At 40.8% G+C, this 16,801-nt stretch overlaps 1 protein-coding gene across 8 annotated transcripts in view; it reads right to left on the bottom strand.

Moving 5' to 3' along the window:
- GRIP2 (glutamate receptor interacting protein 2) overlaps nucleotides 1-16,801 on the bottom strand; it is a 637,553-nt gene that overhangs the window by 105,452 nt on the left and 515,300 nt on the right. For all 8 annotated transcript variants that reach the window (XM_060239631.1, XM_060239635.1, XM_060239628.1 and 5 more), the window contains exons 2-6: nucleotides 15,307-15,387; nucleotides 4,558-4,693; nucleotides 3,830-3,975; nucleotides 1,596-1,682; nucleotides 1,241-1,316 (exon numbers count right to left, since the gene is read on the bottom strand). In XM_060239631.1, coding sequence (XP_060095614.1) covers nucleotides 1,241-1,316; nucleotides 1,596-1,682; nucleotides 3,830-3,975; nucleotides 4,558-4,693; nucleotides 15,307-15,387 — 526 coding nt within the window. The remainder of the gene's footprint in view (nucleotides 1-1,240; nucleotides 1,317-1,595; nucleotides 1,683-3,829; nucleotides 3,976-4,557; nucleotides 4,694-15,306; nucleotides 15,388-16,801) is intronic.

The following is a 16,801-nucleotide window of genomic DNA, read 5'->3' as shown; positions in this document are numbered from 1 at the left end:
TACTTCGGAGTCTTTGGTGAGGTACACTATCAAAAGCCTTTTGAAAGTCCAGGTATATAGTGTTCACTGGGTCACACATAATTCCACATTTTCTGCATTGTTTACAGTATAATATACCTTCGTTTGTTGCTCTCGTTGTTTTCTAATTTTGTAATCTTAACCCATTGTCTACTAAACATCTTATGGGTTTTGATTGCATTGTTCTACATCCTGCAGTTTGCCTTGAGTCTCAGCAAGAAAGGTGGACTATGAAATAAATAAATAAACATGTACCAGGACAGGAGGGATGCAGCCACAGATGTAGCAGCAATTATACCTGTAACCATATATGTAAAGACTAAATAAGAGCACATAAAAATATACAACTGTGCATATGGTGTAGTACTCCCCAGCAGAAGCTTTTGACTGATATATCAAACTTTCCACATCTGAGCAAAATTTTGATATGGATAATTTTTTTAAAATGGCCCACACATCCTTTCAGTATTGGGTAGAGTTGCATGAAGGACTGCACTGTAGAAACAGCTGTACATTTGAATTTGCTATTAGCAGGTACATTAGAAAGTGATCTTACAATAAATCAGTGTGAACTCAGTCAGAGGGTACATACAGCTAACTGAATACTTCAACAGCTGATTTCTAAATTACTAATGGATTTGAAATGTCAATATTTTGATTTGGCTTTAAAAAAAACCCTCTGTCTCTTGGGAGAACTGCATTCAAGTGATCACTTGGAAATTGAGTGACATATTGAGTAAAACGCTACATCCAAATGTCAACTTTAGTAACACATTTGGGATATAAAGCTGCTAAAGTTTCATGCTCCTATAGAGTTGCTTTAACCATCTACAAGCTGGTGACTTGCAAAGAATAGGGAAGGGGACAATTTGAAAATCCTATCCTCTACAATCTCCCCTTACAGGATCCTACAAGCTCTCAGGGGTTTGAACAGGTTAACTATTATTTTTACCCTCTTGAATGGATACTGTGGTGTTCTCAGCTTTCTGTGCTTCTTGGAGCATACTCCATATTCATCAAGTTCTCTGCTTCCCATTTGGTTAATATACAAAATAATTTTGTTTTGCATATCTGGAGAGTCCAAGGAGTATGTAGAAACCTCCTTTCCTAGATGTCTTTGTTTCCCTGTTTTTATTGTGATAACAGGAACCAGCCATTTTGTTATTAGAAAGAGTGATTTGCTCAAGCTCCACTGCAAAGTGCAGTCTGATACAAACGTTACCTGTCTGCTGGGCCACCTGGCCTAACATAGGTCAATACTAACGGCCTGGATTTGTGCCAGTCTTCATGGGCTCCTCCTGTAATAAAATGGCAAAAGTTGTAAAACGCATGAATATAAGAAACCTATTTTACTACAGTGGCACATATGAAGCAGGTTTTGGAAAACAGTCAAAATATTTCAACAAATACATACGAAGCTCTACTATAAATAATAAAGCAAGCGGTTTTTGAGGATTGCTTTGTGTTTGCATTAGGCTTGAGGCTGATTTCCACGTAATACCCTGTTTCCTTCCCTGACTTTCAAAAGCTGACCTAGCAACATGGTTACCATCATTATATGCTGAAAGGGTACTGACCTCGGAGCACAAACCCAAAACTGTTGCCTTCTTTGTACAGGGTCACTTCAATGGTCTTTGGAATAATGCCAGCACTGGTCTCTGGGGCTATAAATTAGAAGGACATGGAGGTAAATTATCGCTCTGAAGTGCCATTTTTCTTCCTTCCTAATTGTGGGCTTTATAGAGAAGTTGCCTCATGGTTCATACACATCTCTCAATATGAAAGGATTTTTAATTAGAGGAACACAACAATTGCCTTAAACATACAAATCTATGAGATACTTGTATTAAAAGACAGCAGTTCTAGATTGTGTTAAAGCAGATTGAAGACACTCATCATACTAAGAACCACCATTTTCCTTTCTCTACAAGCTTCAAAGCAGTCTCCAGCTTTCAGAAACTGGTCTTTGCTCTTACAGTGCTTGATTTTTTAGTCTTTTCTGACCTCAGAAGGATACAGTCGTATCTTCACTGCTAGAAGAGCAGTTTTGCCTTCATTTCAACTGAGATAATTATTAAATAGTTTAACCCAATTCTAAAGGAGATGGAAATCAGTTCATTCTTAATTTGGTACTTCAAGGAAGCAAAGTATAATGTATGAAGTCCAAGGCTGAATTCAGCTGTCATGATAAATGGCATTTGATTAAAACATAGTTTATCTGTGACTTCCAAACATAGACAATCCAACAAATCAAAGTTTGTCAGCTGGTAATGAACACAGGGTTCAAACTAGGGTCTTATAGCTGGTTTGTTAATCACTAACATTACTGTGATATGCTGTGACAATTCAATTCATGAACAGCAATTTGTTATGTAGCACTACCTTATAGGATTTGGCCACAGACTGTACAGGGAGAATGTGTTCTGTCCTGGTATAGACAGAAAAGAGGCAACAAGCAGACAAACCAGGGGTTAGGGGACGATCTGTGGTTCACTGACAGAGCATCTGTTTTGCAAGCAGAAAGTTCCAGGTTCAATCTCCAGCATCTCCTGCTGAAAGGAAGCCCTCAGCCTGAGACCCCAGAGAGCTGCTTCCATTCAGAGACCTTGGCAGACCAATGGTTTGATAGGGTAAAGGTGTTTCATGTGTTCATGTACAAGCCAGAGTTTGTTACTTATCTGCACTCCCTATGCCAATAGCTCAGGTTTTCATCTTTGGTGCTACCCTTCTGCAAGTCTGCCTTTATGTAACAGAAAAATAACACTTTACATTTGTTATACTACACTATTTCATTAGTAACTCTTTACAATCTTTCATCACCCAAATTAAATTTATTCTTTAGAATATTTTAAGAAGTGACAAACACACTTCACAGGTTTGACTAGAAAAGCAAAATTTCATTTGATTGTGAGAAGTCTGGGCAGGCTGTCAGCTTCTAGTACAACACTTGAATAGCATGAACTCATATTTCAATCTGTGGGGTAAGAAGAGTGTTTGCAATTTTGTGAACAGTTGAGAATCTTATCAGTCCTTCTGCTGAAATATCCTTTATATCCCAAGGTGTAAATAATCACAAAATACTTGCTCCACTTGCCTATGCTTACAAAATCTCAACAACTGTCAAATGTTTATAAGCAACAGCATTCAGCATGAGTGAAAGGAAAATAATCTCACACACCACAAATGAATTCACACCCAGATCCTCAAGCTACGGTGACAGTGAGGTTAAATGAGCACACACAGGTTGAGCCTTTTTGGGAGCACACAATATTAAAACAAAATTCAAATTGGCTGAAAGGGTGGTTTTGAGATTCTAAGTCACATTTTTTTTCCACAACAGGACACACTGCCAAAATGGTGGAGAGAGCTGATGAGTTGCTAGATGGCAAAGCAGAGAGATCTAATTAGTTTGTTCCAGGACAACACACAACAGCACACACCCATCGTGTTAGGAAAAAGTTGTTCCCTCAAGGAACCATTCTGCAATGGTCACCATCCATACAACTGTGCACAGAACACTATGCTTCCCCTTTGGAGAAGGGAAAAGATCAAGCAAATAGAAGAGACAGCTCAGCAACAGAGTTCATGTTTTGCAAGCAAATGACCCAGACATCTTTATTTAAAGGAACTTGGACAGAAAAATAGGCTTGGAAAACCCTTATGCCTGAAACCCACTGCCTATCAGAGCTCAGAATAATCAATAAAAGCCAGTTTCACATATTCGAGGGAAAGGGAAGCCATCTCCTTCTTGAAGCATGACTGAATTGTGACAAAGTATTAAAAATGGATTATTAAAAATGGAAGAACTAACCAGCTGGGGGGAGCTCATATTCTACCTCCAGTACCACTCTTTCTCCCACATTCTTCAACAGGCTTATGATTTCATCATGTCGCAGTTTGGTCAAGTTAATCCCATTCACTGACTTGATGTAGTCACCAACATTTAGCTGATCGCTCCTGTAACAAATGAAACAAATTCTCTGTTAATTTCTTACCAGAGTCCATTTAATACCTATCCATAGATCCTTTCTAGCTAACTACCTGATATCTCCAATAACAATAAATAGTGTTATTTAATGCTGAAACACCAAATGGACATAGACCACATTCTACCTCTACCATCACCTTCTTCAGCCTACTCACTGAATAGTGTCAACTCCATGTGCAAATAAATAAGTAGTAAGGTGGGGGTGGTAGGTAGGGAAAAGGAACACAGTGTTTTTAAATGTATACTTCTTAGATTTACATGCTGTGATCTCTTGGCTGCCGAGGCTGATAGCAGTGTTCAAAAACGATCCCAAAAATAAGGTTCTAAAAATGTAATTTTGCAGCCACTGCTTTGATCACAAGCAAACAGACCGGAGTGGAATGCCAAGGCCATGCCTTTTCAGCAGTTCTTTTACAACTTGGCAAGCACTGTATCAGCTATCTGACACAACTCAAGGGTTTAAAAAATTAAGAAAAAACCCTGCCAACCCCTGCTTATCTTTTGCAACCCCTTTTCTCTGAATATTATACTTTCCACTGAGGTTATCTTACCTTGCCGCCAGCCCTCCTGGTCTCAGATTGGAGACTCTCGGCTTCCCATCTTTATCTGTGCCACCAGATATAGTTAATCCAAGGGTGCTTCCTTCCTTTTTGATCAGCTCCACAATTGTGACTCCTCTGAATTCCTCTGGGGGACAAAAAATTGGGAACAGTTCAGATCACTAGACTCTTCAGCAGGCCTAAGAAGTCAAGGCCACTGTTAGTCTAGATGAAAAATAACAGACAATAATGTTTATGATGAAAAGTTGGTAGCATTGCAAGGATACAATCTTTGGTATAACACCCCCATCACACCCCCAGTCAGTGAGTATGAAGAAGAGTTGGAGAAACAGGAAAAACTAGAGAAAATGACTCAATTTTTTAAATAACCCTCATGATAACAAACCAGAACAACTCTGAATGACTATTATCTGTGATTGTGGAAAAAGTGTTCTTTAACCTTAGGGCTTCAGGAGGGATGTTAGGGCAGTTTGACAGGAAGAGCAGATAAATAATGGGAAAACTGTTCCTGGACTGCACAGAAAATACTAGATTGAGCCTAACCTTTGTGATAGTTTTTCCATACATAGAATTTTTGATCCTGCGGGGCATTACTCAATCATATAATTCTAGCTTCAGACTGAAGTAACGTGGCCCAGTGCAGATATAACACTTTCTGGTCTCCTGATCACTGGGAGATCCCCATGTTCTCACCTGATCTTTCCTTACCCACTTCATTAAAGGTGTGAATTGTCCTCTGCTCTTTAATGTCACAGATAGCCATGGTATGGTATTATTTAATGCCACAGATAGCCATGGTATGGAAGGAGAAAGAAAATCAGGAGATGTTCTGAGCCCCTGCTGCTCAGCAATAGGTTCCAGGATCTCCCCACAGTAACTGATTTTGAACCATTGGAACAAGGCCTACTTCCCCAGCCTCCATGAAGCTTGAACAAAGTTTCTCAGGATCCTGTGAATAAGAAGCCAATATAGAAAGAGGAAGGTGGTGGTGATTGGAGACTCCTTGCTCAGAGGGGTGGAGCTCCAAGTGTGCCGACCAGACTTGTCATCCTGAGAGGTCTGCTGTCTGCCAGGAGCATGCATCCAGCATGTGACAGAAAGGATTGGTAGACTTATCAAGTCCATGGATTACTATCCTTTCTTGCTGATCCACATGGGAATGAATGATACTACCCATCATAGCCCTGAACGTATTAGAAAAGACTATGTGGCTCTGGGTCAGAAGGTGAAGGAGCTGGGCATACACATTGTGTTTTCGTCAGTGCTTCGTGTTGAAGGCCGTGGCTTAGGACGAGAAAGAAGAATACTTCAAATAAACGACTGGTTATGTCGGTGGTGTCATCAGGAAAGATTCAGATTTCTGGACCATGGCTTACGCTTTCAAGATGGTGGTCTTCTATCGGGAGATGGTTTGCACCTTACGGTGGTAGAAAAAAGGGTGTTTGATAACAGCCTTGCTAACCTAATAAGGAGGGCTTTAAACTAAATTGTATGGGGGAGCGAGACAATAATTCAGAGCCTCTTATGATGCCAGAAACTGGGGATAAGAACATTAAAGATTTGCAGAGAGTGGCGCATATGCTAGGTAATGTTAACTTGCAGGCTTGTAAGGAAACCAAACCCTCAGGATGCATAAAACGTGGATTCCAATGTCTCTACACTAATGCACAGAGTATTGGAAACAAACAAGAGGAACTGCAAGTCCTAATAAAGGAAGGAGACTGTGACATAATAGGCCTTACTGAAACATGGTGGGATGACACTCACAACTGGAATATTAGGATTCAGGGGTACAACTTATTTAAAAGGGACAGGCAAATGAGAAAGGGTGGAGGCATAGCAGTATATGTGAAGGAGGTATATACTTGTAAGGAAATATGTGAACCGGAGCATGGCAGCTCAGTTGAGAGTCTCTGGGTAAAAATAAAAGGATTAAGAAACAATAGTAATATTATTGTGGGGGTCTGCCATAGACCACCAAGTCAGGCAGAGGACTTGGATGAGATACTTCTACAGCAGACTGCAAAGTTCTCCAAGAGAAGGGATACAGTGATCATGGGAGATTTCAATTACCCAGACATCTGTTGGAAGTCCAACTCTGCTAAAAAGGAAAAGTCAAACAGATTCCTGACTTGTCTTGCTGACAACTTCCTTTTCCAGAAAGTGAAGAAGGAAACAAGGGGATCTGCTATCTTGGATTTGATTCTCACCAACAAGGAAGAATTGATTAAAGAAGTGGAAATAGTGGGCACCCTGGGCAGTAGTGACCATGTGATTTTGGAATTTACAGTTTTAGGGAAGGGAAAAGCTATACGTAGTCAGACTTATAGGTTGGACTTCAGAAAGGCAAACTTTGATAAACTTAGAACTATGTTGGGTAAAATCCCATGGTCAGAAATACTTAGGAGGAAGGGGGTTCAGGAGGGGTGGGAGTTCCTTTAAAGCGAAATACTGAAAGCGCAATCACAGACGATTCCTATGAGAAGAAAAAATGGAAAAAGTCTAAAGAAGCCAAAGCGGCTCCATAAACAGCTCTCTAAAGACTTGAGAAATAAAAAAGGCTCCTTTAGGAATTGGAAGGAGGGCCTTATAACCAAGGATGAATATAAACAAATCATCAGTGCTTGTAGAGAAAAGGTTAGGAAAGCTAAAGCTCAGTATGAGCTTAGGCTGGACAAAGATGCTAAAAACAACAAAAAAGGGTTCTTTTCTTATGTTCAGATAAGAAAAAGAGCAAGGATATGGTAGGCCCATTACGAGGGCAAGAAAGTGAAATTGTAACAGGTAATGAAGAGAGGGCGGAACTGCTCAATTCCTACTTTTCCTCAGTCTTCTCTTCTGAGGGGAACGGTGTTCAACATGGCAAAAACAGAACATATAAGGAGGGTATGAAGTTCCAACCTAGGATCAGCATAGGGCAAGTACATAAACACCTACTTTCTTTAAATGAAACTAAGTCCTCAGGGCCAGATGAATTGCATCCAATGTTCTAAAAGAGCTTGCGGATGTAATTTCTGATCCTCTGGCTATTATTTTTGAAAATTCTTGGAGAACAGGAGAGGTGCCAGAAGATTGGAGGCGGGCGAATGTTGTCCCCATCTTTAAGAAGGGGAAAAAAGATTATCCAGGTAACTACTGACCCGTCAGCTTGACGTCTATACCTGGAAAAGTTTTAGACAAATCGTCAGTCAGTCCTGGAACATTTAGAAAGAATGGATGTGATTACTAAAAGCCAGCATAGTTTTCTCAAGAACAAGTCATGTCAGACTAACCTGATCTCTTTTTTTGAGAAAGTGACTACCTTGCTGGATCGGGGGAATGGTGTAGACATTGTTTATCTTGATTTCAGTAAGGCTTCTGATAAGGTTCCACATACCATTCTTGTTGACAAGTTGGTAAAATGTGGTTTGGATCCTGTTACCATTAGGTGGATCTGTAACTGGTTGACAGATTGCACCCAAAGAGTGCTTGTGAATGGTTCCTCATCCTCTTGAAGAGGAGTGACAAGTGGAGTGCCTCAGGGATCTGTCCTGGGACCTGTTTTGTTCAACGTCTTTATCAATGATTGCATGAAGGAATAGAGGGAATGCTTATTAAATTTGCAGATGATACTAAATTGGGAGGGGTTGCAAACACAGAAGAAGACAGAAACAGAATACAGGATGACCTTGACAGGCTGGAAAACTGGGCTAAAACCAATAAAATGAATTTTAACAGGGATAAGTGTAAAGTTCTGCATTTAGGTAGAAAAAATCCAATGTGTGGTTATAGAATGGGGGAGACTTGTCTTAGCAGTAGTATGTGTGAAAAGGATCTAGGGGTCTTAGTGGATCATACGCTGAACATGAGTCAACAGTGTGATGCGGTGGCTAAAAAGGCAAATGCCATTTTGGGCTGTATCTACAGAAGTATAGTGTCCAGATCACGTGATGTGATGGTATCGCTTTACTCTCCTCTGGTAAGACCTCACCTGAAGTATTGTGTTCAGTTTTGGGCACCACATTTTAAGAAGGATATAGACAAGCTGGAAGAAGGATATAGACAAGCTGGTGGCTCAGTGGTAGAGCATCTGCTTGGGAAGCAGAAGGTCCCAGGTTCAATCCCTGGCATCTCCAAAAAAGGGTCCAGGCAAATAGGTGTGAAAAGCCTCAGCTTGAGACCCTGGAGAGCCGCTGCCAGTCTGAGAAGACAATACTGACTTTGATGGACCAAAGGTCTGATTCAGTATAAGGCAGCTTCATATGTTCATATGTAAGAGGTCCAGAGGAGGGTGGCAAAGATGGTGAGGGATCTGAAGACCAAGTCCTATGAGGAAAGGTTGAAGGAGCTGGGAGCCTGGAGAGGTGGTGGCTGAGAGGTGATATGATCACCATCTTCAAGTACTTGAAGGGCTGTCATATAGACGATGGTGTGGAATTGTTTTCTGTGGCCCCCGGAAGGTAGGACCAGAACCAATGGGTTGAAATTAAATCAAAAGAGTTTCCGGCTCAAAATTAGGAAGAACTTCCTGACCGTTAGAGCGATTCCTCAGTGGAACAGGCTTTCTTGGGAGGTGGTAGGCTCTCTTTCCTTGGAGGTTTTTAAACAGAGGCTAGATGGCCATCTGACAGCAATGAAGATTCTGTGAATTTAGGGGTAGGTGTTTGTGAGTTTCCTGTATTGTGCAGGGTGTTGGACTAGATGGCCCTAGAGGTCCCTTTCAACTCTATGATTCTATGATTCTATTTGTATAGTACGTATAATGCCACTTTTCCACCAAGAAGCTTGAGTGCCGTAAAGTGTTCCCCTCTTCACACCAGAACACCACAATACAGTGGCTGTAGTACAATGGACAATCAAGCTCAAAACAGTTTGCAAACTATGGCTTAAACTAATGTCAGTTATTGAAAATAGTAATGATGTTATAAGGAATGCTATACCATTATTAGATCCAAACATGGAGGGGAGGAAGGAACCATGTGATTGGACCAGGACCAGAACTAGGGGGGGCGGAGGGGGGTGCTTGCCCCGGGTGCAGACAGAGGGGGGGGCGCAGCACCAAATTGGGCATGGAGTCCATTGTATTCTATGGGACCATAAGATAGAATGGCTATTTTTAAAATTTGCCCCCCCCTCAAAAAAACATGTAGATCCGGTCCTGGATTGGACACTCCTGATTTTTCAACCATGGTTGGGAGACTGGGCAAGCATTACACCTGTACTAGGTCTGGAAGTTGTTGTTTTTTTTTAAAGGGACACAGGAAGAAAAAAGTGAAGGTATTCAGGAATGCACCAAGATGAAAAGGTATGGGGGAAGTTAATACATTTCAACAGTTACTCATTTTTATTGCTCCTTCATTTCTGACTGATGAGTCACATGAGTTGTAATACATTCTGTACCAGTTTGAGCCCTTCACACTGGCAACTTGTAAAACATACTTGATTCAAATGAATCACAAGGCTGAAGAGTGATAAATATTTATAGGGAGCCCATTATGCAGTACTTATTTTCCTTCACTCTGGCATTAAGTCAGATTGTTCTTTTCACAGGACAGTTGTTCTAAACATCTGCCTCTTACCACTACTAGCAGTACAACCCTAAACAGTTACATCCTCCTACTGTCCATTGAAATCAATGGTCAATATGAGACATTACTACATAAACAACCTCAGCACATGATCAGTATTTTGTTTTTTGGAAACTTACATGTACGCTAAAGCTCTCAGTGAGACCTTGAAGGTTCAACTGGTCTCCAAGACTGGTAATTTAGGAAACATATAAAGTAGAAGTGATTTTTTAAAAGTTGAATGGGAAAAGCAGCTATTAAATATTAAGCAAATTCAGAAGTGGTGGTATGAAGTGAGCCATCTCAGAATGCATGCTTCCTGTAATGAGGCACATTGTTTCAGGGAACCTGTCAGACAGTGGGCTGTGGAGCCCTCCAGTGGTTCCCTCAGAAGGCCCACAAAGCCTTAGACCAGAATGGGGTTTAGGGTTGCCAACTCCGAGCTGGGAAATTCCTGGACATTTGTGGGAGAGCCCATGAATGGTGGAGATTGGGGAAGGTTGCTCAGCATGGATGCAAAGCCTCTAGCCTCCAAAGCTTCCATTTACTTCAGTGTAAACAATCCCTGGGCCTACCTTTCAACTTCTGTAATATGTAATTATGTTTTATAAGTTTTATTGGTTTTTAATAGAAGTAATGTGATGTTGTGAGCCGCCCTGAGTCCGCTTGCGGAGAGGGAGGGATATAAGCTTAACGTAATAAATAATAAATAAGTAAATTCTTGTGTCCTAGAGAGAAGCTGCCAAGCCAATGCTGCCCCAGCAGGACATGCTGTGGCCCTGTGCCATTGCTGTCATGGGGGGGGGGGCAAGAGAAGTGCAAGTGGTGGCATCTCCCTGTTGGCCTATCCAGGAGCCCCCTAAAGAAGGGGACTGCAGCTCAGACATGGCCAGTAAGCCTATGGGCTGAGTGGGACCTGGACTCTCCTCTCAAAATACCTGACCAACCCAAACAGTCAGCAAGACATGTAACTGAGAGACTATGGAAACTCATCTTTTTGAGAGTGAATGAAGCACAGTTGCTAAGAAAATCAGGAAACCCTAGTTTCAATCTGTCCTGAGCTCAGTATCCATAGGGAAGCCTCTTTCAGCCTCTGCCCTTGTATCTGGAGACTGAAGAAATTAGTAACTTATCATACATGGCTGCTGTAAGGACCACAAGATAACATTATGTGAAGCCCTTAGAATACATTACAGCACTGAATTTTTTATGCTTAGTGGTAGTATTCACATAGACAGTTTTTATTCAGCTCCAAGAAAACAATCTCAAACAATTTCCATTTCAGAAATGCAACTGAGTCCATAGAGAAATTTCAGATGGACTTTAGCTGGTAACAGATTTACACCACCCTGCTTGATGCTAGGATAGTAATATTATTATAATTTCATTGCATTTATATCCACTCCTTGAAAGTCAAGGCAGCATTCAAAGGAGGCCAACATTCCAAGGAAGTCTCCTATCCAGCCACTGAATAGACCCAAACATGCTAAGGTTCAATGAGGATTCTGCTTATTTAGCTCATCTATTTTAATTCTGCCCATCCCTCCAATGAGCCTTCCTCCATTTCATCCTCACAGCCACCACCCTATAACGTACACTAGCCCCCACCCCCCAAAGTGACTGGCCCAAGGCCAGTCAGTGAGCTACACGGCAGCATGGGGATTTGAACCTGCATCTCCCAGATCATAGTCTGACATTCCAGACTATATTGTGCGCTCTTCAGTTATACGTTGGAACCAAACCACTGTGGCCTTCCACAGGTAACCCTCACTTTCCTCATAATTGTGGCTAGAATATCATATACTCATATCTAAGGTTACAGGTTACTGCATTCAGACAGAATTCTCCTACAGTGATTGCTAATGCTTTCTGTTTTTCTTTAAAACACTATGCTAACACTATACAGCATTAAAACTATCTGGAATGTTGAGCTTAGAATGCTTTGGTTTGTACGATGCCATTATAGGAAAGGACCATGTGCACTAGTTTCAGCTTTCAGAGTGTTAATTGATAAAGCAGACCTTGTTAAAGAGCTTATATAAGGAATAATGTGCTGATGAAAAAGCTGGTTCAGAAGGCATTCATTCATCACTATATCCCTGTTAAACACAGAAACAACATCTCCTACCTTCCTAATGCTCTCGTTAAAATATCAAACTACTTTAATTAACGGCCAAGTACAGCAACGTATGCTTTCATTTTATTGATCTAGAATCTTGGTGAGTGCAAGAAATCTTCCCACCATCCCCTGCTGCTTTAAATGGAATGCCATCTGGCATGATCTCTGAATTTTTCAAGAAGAAATTTGTAAGAAGTGACAAATCAACACTGATAGTGTCACAGTAAAAATGTTATTGGCTTTTTCAGTGGGAGTTAACAACTGGTTTCTAAAAATTGCCTCACAAAATCACCCAAGCACAAATCCATCGTGGGTGAGGCTCAAATAGAAAGTCTCTTTAGAATTCTCTCAGAGCATCTGATCAACATTTACATATATATATTTAAGATATTTTTATACTTTTTTTTTAGCCAATTCACAACAATTTAGTTAACCTTAATGTATTTGCAAACAATAGTTTTTTAAAATACACACACACACAAATAGTCAAAGTAACACCCTCAGGAATCTAAACTAGGCAAATGCCTGTTGCAATAAAATCTTACAAACTTTCCAAAATTGTAATAAGGAGATAGCTCCATAGTTTTGATAACTATAACCATAAGGAGCTTCCTTCTTGCCACTATTGTCCTAAGCTGCCAGAGAGACAGAAGAATGAGCATGAGCCATTGACAAGACCTTGGTTGATTAGAGGTGTTACAAAGTGAAATGTGAAGGTATCAGTTGACAAGTTTCCTCAGCCTGCAGAGGGGGGTGGGGGTAGGGTTGCCAAATCCAGGTTGGGATTGGGAAACTCCTGGAGATTTGCAGATGAAGCCTGGAGAGAACAGGGACCTTAGTGGGGTAACAATGCCATAGAATCCACCCTCCAAAGCATCCCCTTTCTCCAAGGGAAATAATTTCTGTATTCTGGAGATGAGCTGAAATTCTGGGGGATCTCCAGGTCCCACCTGGAGGCTGGCATCCCTAGCTTGTGAAGGGCTTTTAAAGGTCAACACCAGCACCATGAATCGGGCCAGTGAAAGCACTACTGACAACAATTCTAATCTACTCAAGAGCAAAGCCAAGTCCAAGACAACGCATAACCAATTAGACAGTGCTATCTCTCACAGATAAACTCATTCCCTTCAGGCTGTCAGCATTCCCTACAAGCATCATATGTACAAGGAAGAGAAGGCCAAGGCACTCCAGCAGTGTCTATAAATTCTCTCAGTATGTGACAAGATCCATCACTACAAACCTAAAGAAAACAAGATATTCCCTCATGGTAAGAAACCATAAGCCACTTCTCAGATATCTAAGTTACATTCTAAACATGGAGGATTTTTTTTAAAACTTAAACAAGAAGAGTATGACCGTCTATCATGGCTAAGAGTTAAGTTATCTTGGCCAATGCCATAGAATCCAGGAGAAAAGACAGCTTTTTAAAAAGAAAAGTCAGGGCAAGGTGGGATACACATGGCACTATGGCGTAGATCTTTCCACGATACATGGTAGAGCTTTCTACAAAACTATTTTCTGAGCAACAGGTAATCACAAAACACAACACACAAAGTGGTCACTCACACAGAGCTATTCACTATCCTGAACCATCTGGTGTTACACATGGTTCTGTTGCCTTACCCTCAGTTCCAGATCAGTTATGAAGCACATTAAAAAAGAAAACACAGGGGAGGAATAAATGAACAGTTTTCAGAGTTGAGCGAGGTAAATAGTCAGATCTCCCGTGGATTGGTGCTGGAACCCACTAGTGCTATTTAAAGTAGTTACCAATTCATACATCCTCTTATCTTAGAATTTACGTTTATTCAGAACCTTTGGTAAAGAAACTTGTCAAACACTTTTAGAAAGTCCAAGAGCACAGTGTCTATTGAGTCACCCCTGTCTACATGCTCGTTGATATTATCAATTTTTTTTTAAGGAGCCTCCCTTTGGCAAGACTTGTTCATCTATCTGTTTAACACTTCTGTCTCCAAAGACACTTTCTACTAATTTTCCAGGGATAAACATAAAAGTGGTTAGCCCTGATGTCTGTACTTTCCTGGGTCTTCCTTATATCCTTTCTAAAAGAAAAAAAATGGCATGATGCTGGTTATTTTAGAGTCAGCAATTTATTTATTTTTTTACTTCACTAAGAATTCTTGGGTACATAGCATGCGGAACAGTCATATTTGTTAATTTTAAATTTTTCAGTAAGCCCTAAAGGTGCTACTTTGGACACCATTCTGAAAAGTTTGGCTCAGATGCCTGCCCAACTTCTTCCAAAGTAATCAAAGAAACAAATATTTATTCAGCATACCTGCAATGTCCCTAGCACTCTGCAAAAATCTTCTACCATCATCATCATCTAACAGTACAGTATTAGCTGGTTTTCTGCTGGTTTTAAATAATCTAAAAGCATGCTGAAGAGATCTGAGTCTCCTGACTGCATTTTCCCTTTTAATTAATCCCCACTTCTTGGGAAACTGCCTCTCTCCAAGTTAAACATGGCTGTAATAGACTTTTGAGGCAACTGACTGATCAGGTGTGTATGTCAAATTTTCTAGCTCCATGGTCATACCACATATAAACAAAGCAGCCTCTGATTCTGCTATGTAGCAGGTTCTAGGTAGAAAGTTGTAATGGGGATACAGCCTGCCTTATGCAAAAGCTTTGTTGGCAGTTTGAGACAGTAGGACTTTAACCACCAAAATGACAAAGGGATAATGATATACAAATTCATTAATAATAAGCCAGTGTTTCATTATAGATATGCTATAAACCCAAACAGGAAGGAAGAAAGGTTGCATTATGTTAGGGTTGCCTCATTTGGAAGGCTTTTGATATAGGGGTGGAATCCTTAAAGGGTACAAATGTCTGGCCTCCAAACAAGAAGACAGTGGGAAATAGGCCCTTTAATTTGCTGGGACAGTTTCCAATGGGCTACTGCCCTGAAGGGCCGCTGGTGATCACAACCAACCCACGCAAGTATCAGCATCAGTGGTACTGGTGTTGCTCAGCTTAGACATGACGAGAAGCAGCAACAGAAGAGACAACAGAGGAGCTTACAAAACCATCCTGCATTCTTGCTGTTACCTGGAATACTCTGCCTTCTTGAAACTAATGCTGTATCCAGTCCTCCCGAGTCTTTGTTCCCTTTTGAATAAGGGCCATCATCTACAAGAAAAAGAAAAATAGATACAAAGAACATTAACACAAAAGGATTTTTTTTAAAAAAATATTCTTAACAGTTCCTGAAAACTTTCTTTTACAATCCTTTCTTTGGAGTGAGTGTGCACAATACTATTGCCACGGAGATGATGATTAAAAACTAGGGCCTTGTGGTGACTTCTTCACTACATCTGCAACAACATTTAGGGCAGAGTTTGACAAATCCTAGACACCAGGACATCACAACACCTAGAAATTTCATTGGGGCTATTAGTGTTTTCAGCAATGGTTTTACTGTAGTGTCTCCCAATGATCTTTACTAGAAATGCAACACTTATTCATCATTTCACAGCAGAATATATTTTGTAGCATGACACAGAAATGCACATGCATGAAGTTCTTATCACTGCTTGTTTATATGTTATATTTACACTATGGATGCATTCTTTTCTTAGCCAGTTGCTTTTTTTACTGGTTCCGATGTTCAAGTGAAAGAAACATTTTAAAGCAATAACGAAGTTATGAGAAACAGGGAAGGTTAGGCTATTGCTACAGGATAGCTCTTTGTGGCAGTGATGACAACCATGGGTACCCCATGTGAATATACAACATTTTTGTCATAGCTTTAATAAATTTACAAGAAACTGTAGAGCTTAGAATTAAGTTTTATATTATTAAAAATGATACAATATGATTAAAATACAAAACACTGAAGGCTGAAAACTAAGCCTGGCTCTATAGCCAAAGAAAATTTGCCAAGAAGGTAGGGTTGCCAAGTCCAATTCAAGAAATATCTGGGGACTTTGGAGGTGAAACCAGGAAACTTTGGAGGTAGAGCCAGGAGCAAGGTTGTGACAAGCATAATTGAACTCCAAAGGGAGTTCTGGCCATCACATTTAATGGGACTGCACACCTTTTTAATGCCTTCCTTCCATAAGAAATAATGAAAGATAGGGGCACCTTCTTTGGGGGCTCATAGAATTGGACCCCCTGGTCCAATCTTTTTGAAACTTGGGGAGTATTTTGGGGAGAGGCACTGGAGGCTATATTGAAATATTGGTGCCTCTATCTCAAAAAACAGCCCCCCCCCCGAGCCCCAGATACCCACAGATCAATTCTCCATTATTTTCTATGGGAATAAGTCTCCATAGGGAATAACAGAGTTCCCAGCAGACATTTCCCTTCCCTCCCCCCATTTTCTGATGACCCTGAAGCAGGGGGAAGGCCTCCAAACTGGGGGATCCTCTGCCCCCAGCTGGGGATTGGCAATTCTACAAGGAGGGTCTTAATGCACATATTGGGCTCATTGTATAGCAAGCTGCCACACTCCTGTTCCACTTTCAAGCACTATCAAAGCTATTTGCAATGTTATATGAGCCACTACAGATTATGGCAGGGCGATGGCAGGGAAAGTGCCATT

This window comes from Heteronotia binoei, chromosome 5, assembly GCF_032191835.1.
Source record: "Heteronotia binoei isolate CCM8104 ecotype False Entrance Well chromosome 5, APGP_CSIRO_Hbin_v1, whole genome shotgun sequence".
NCBI lineage: Eukaryota > Metazoa > Chordata > Lepidosauria > Squamata > Gekkonidae > Heteronotia > Heteronotia binoei.
The sequence above is the reverse complement of the archived record's forward strand: the minus strand, read 5'-3'. Positions and strand labels throughout refer to the sequence as shown.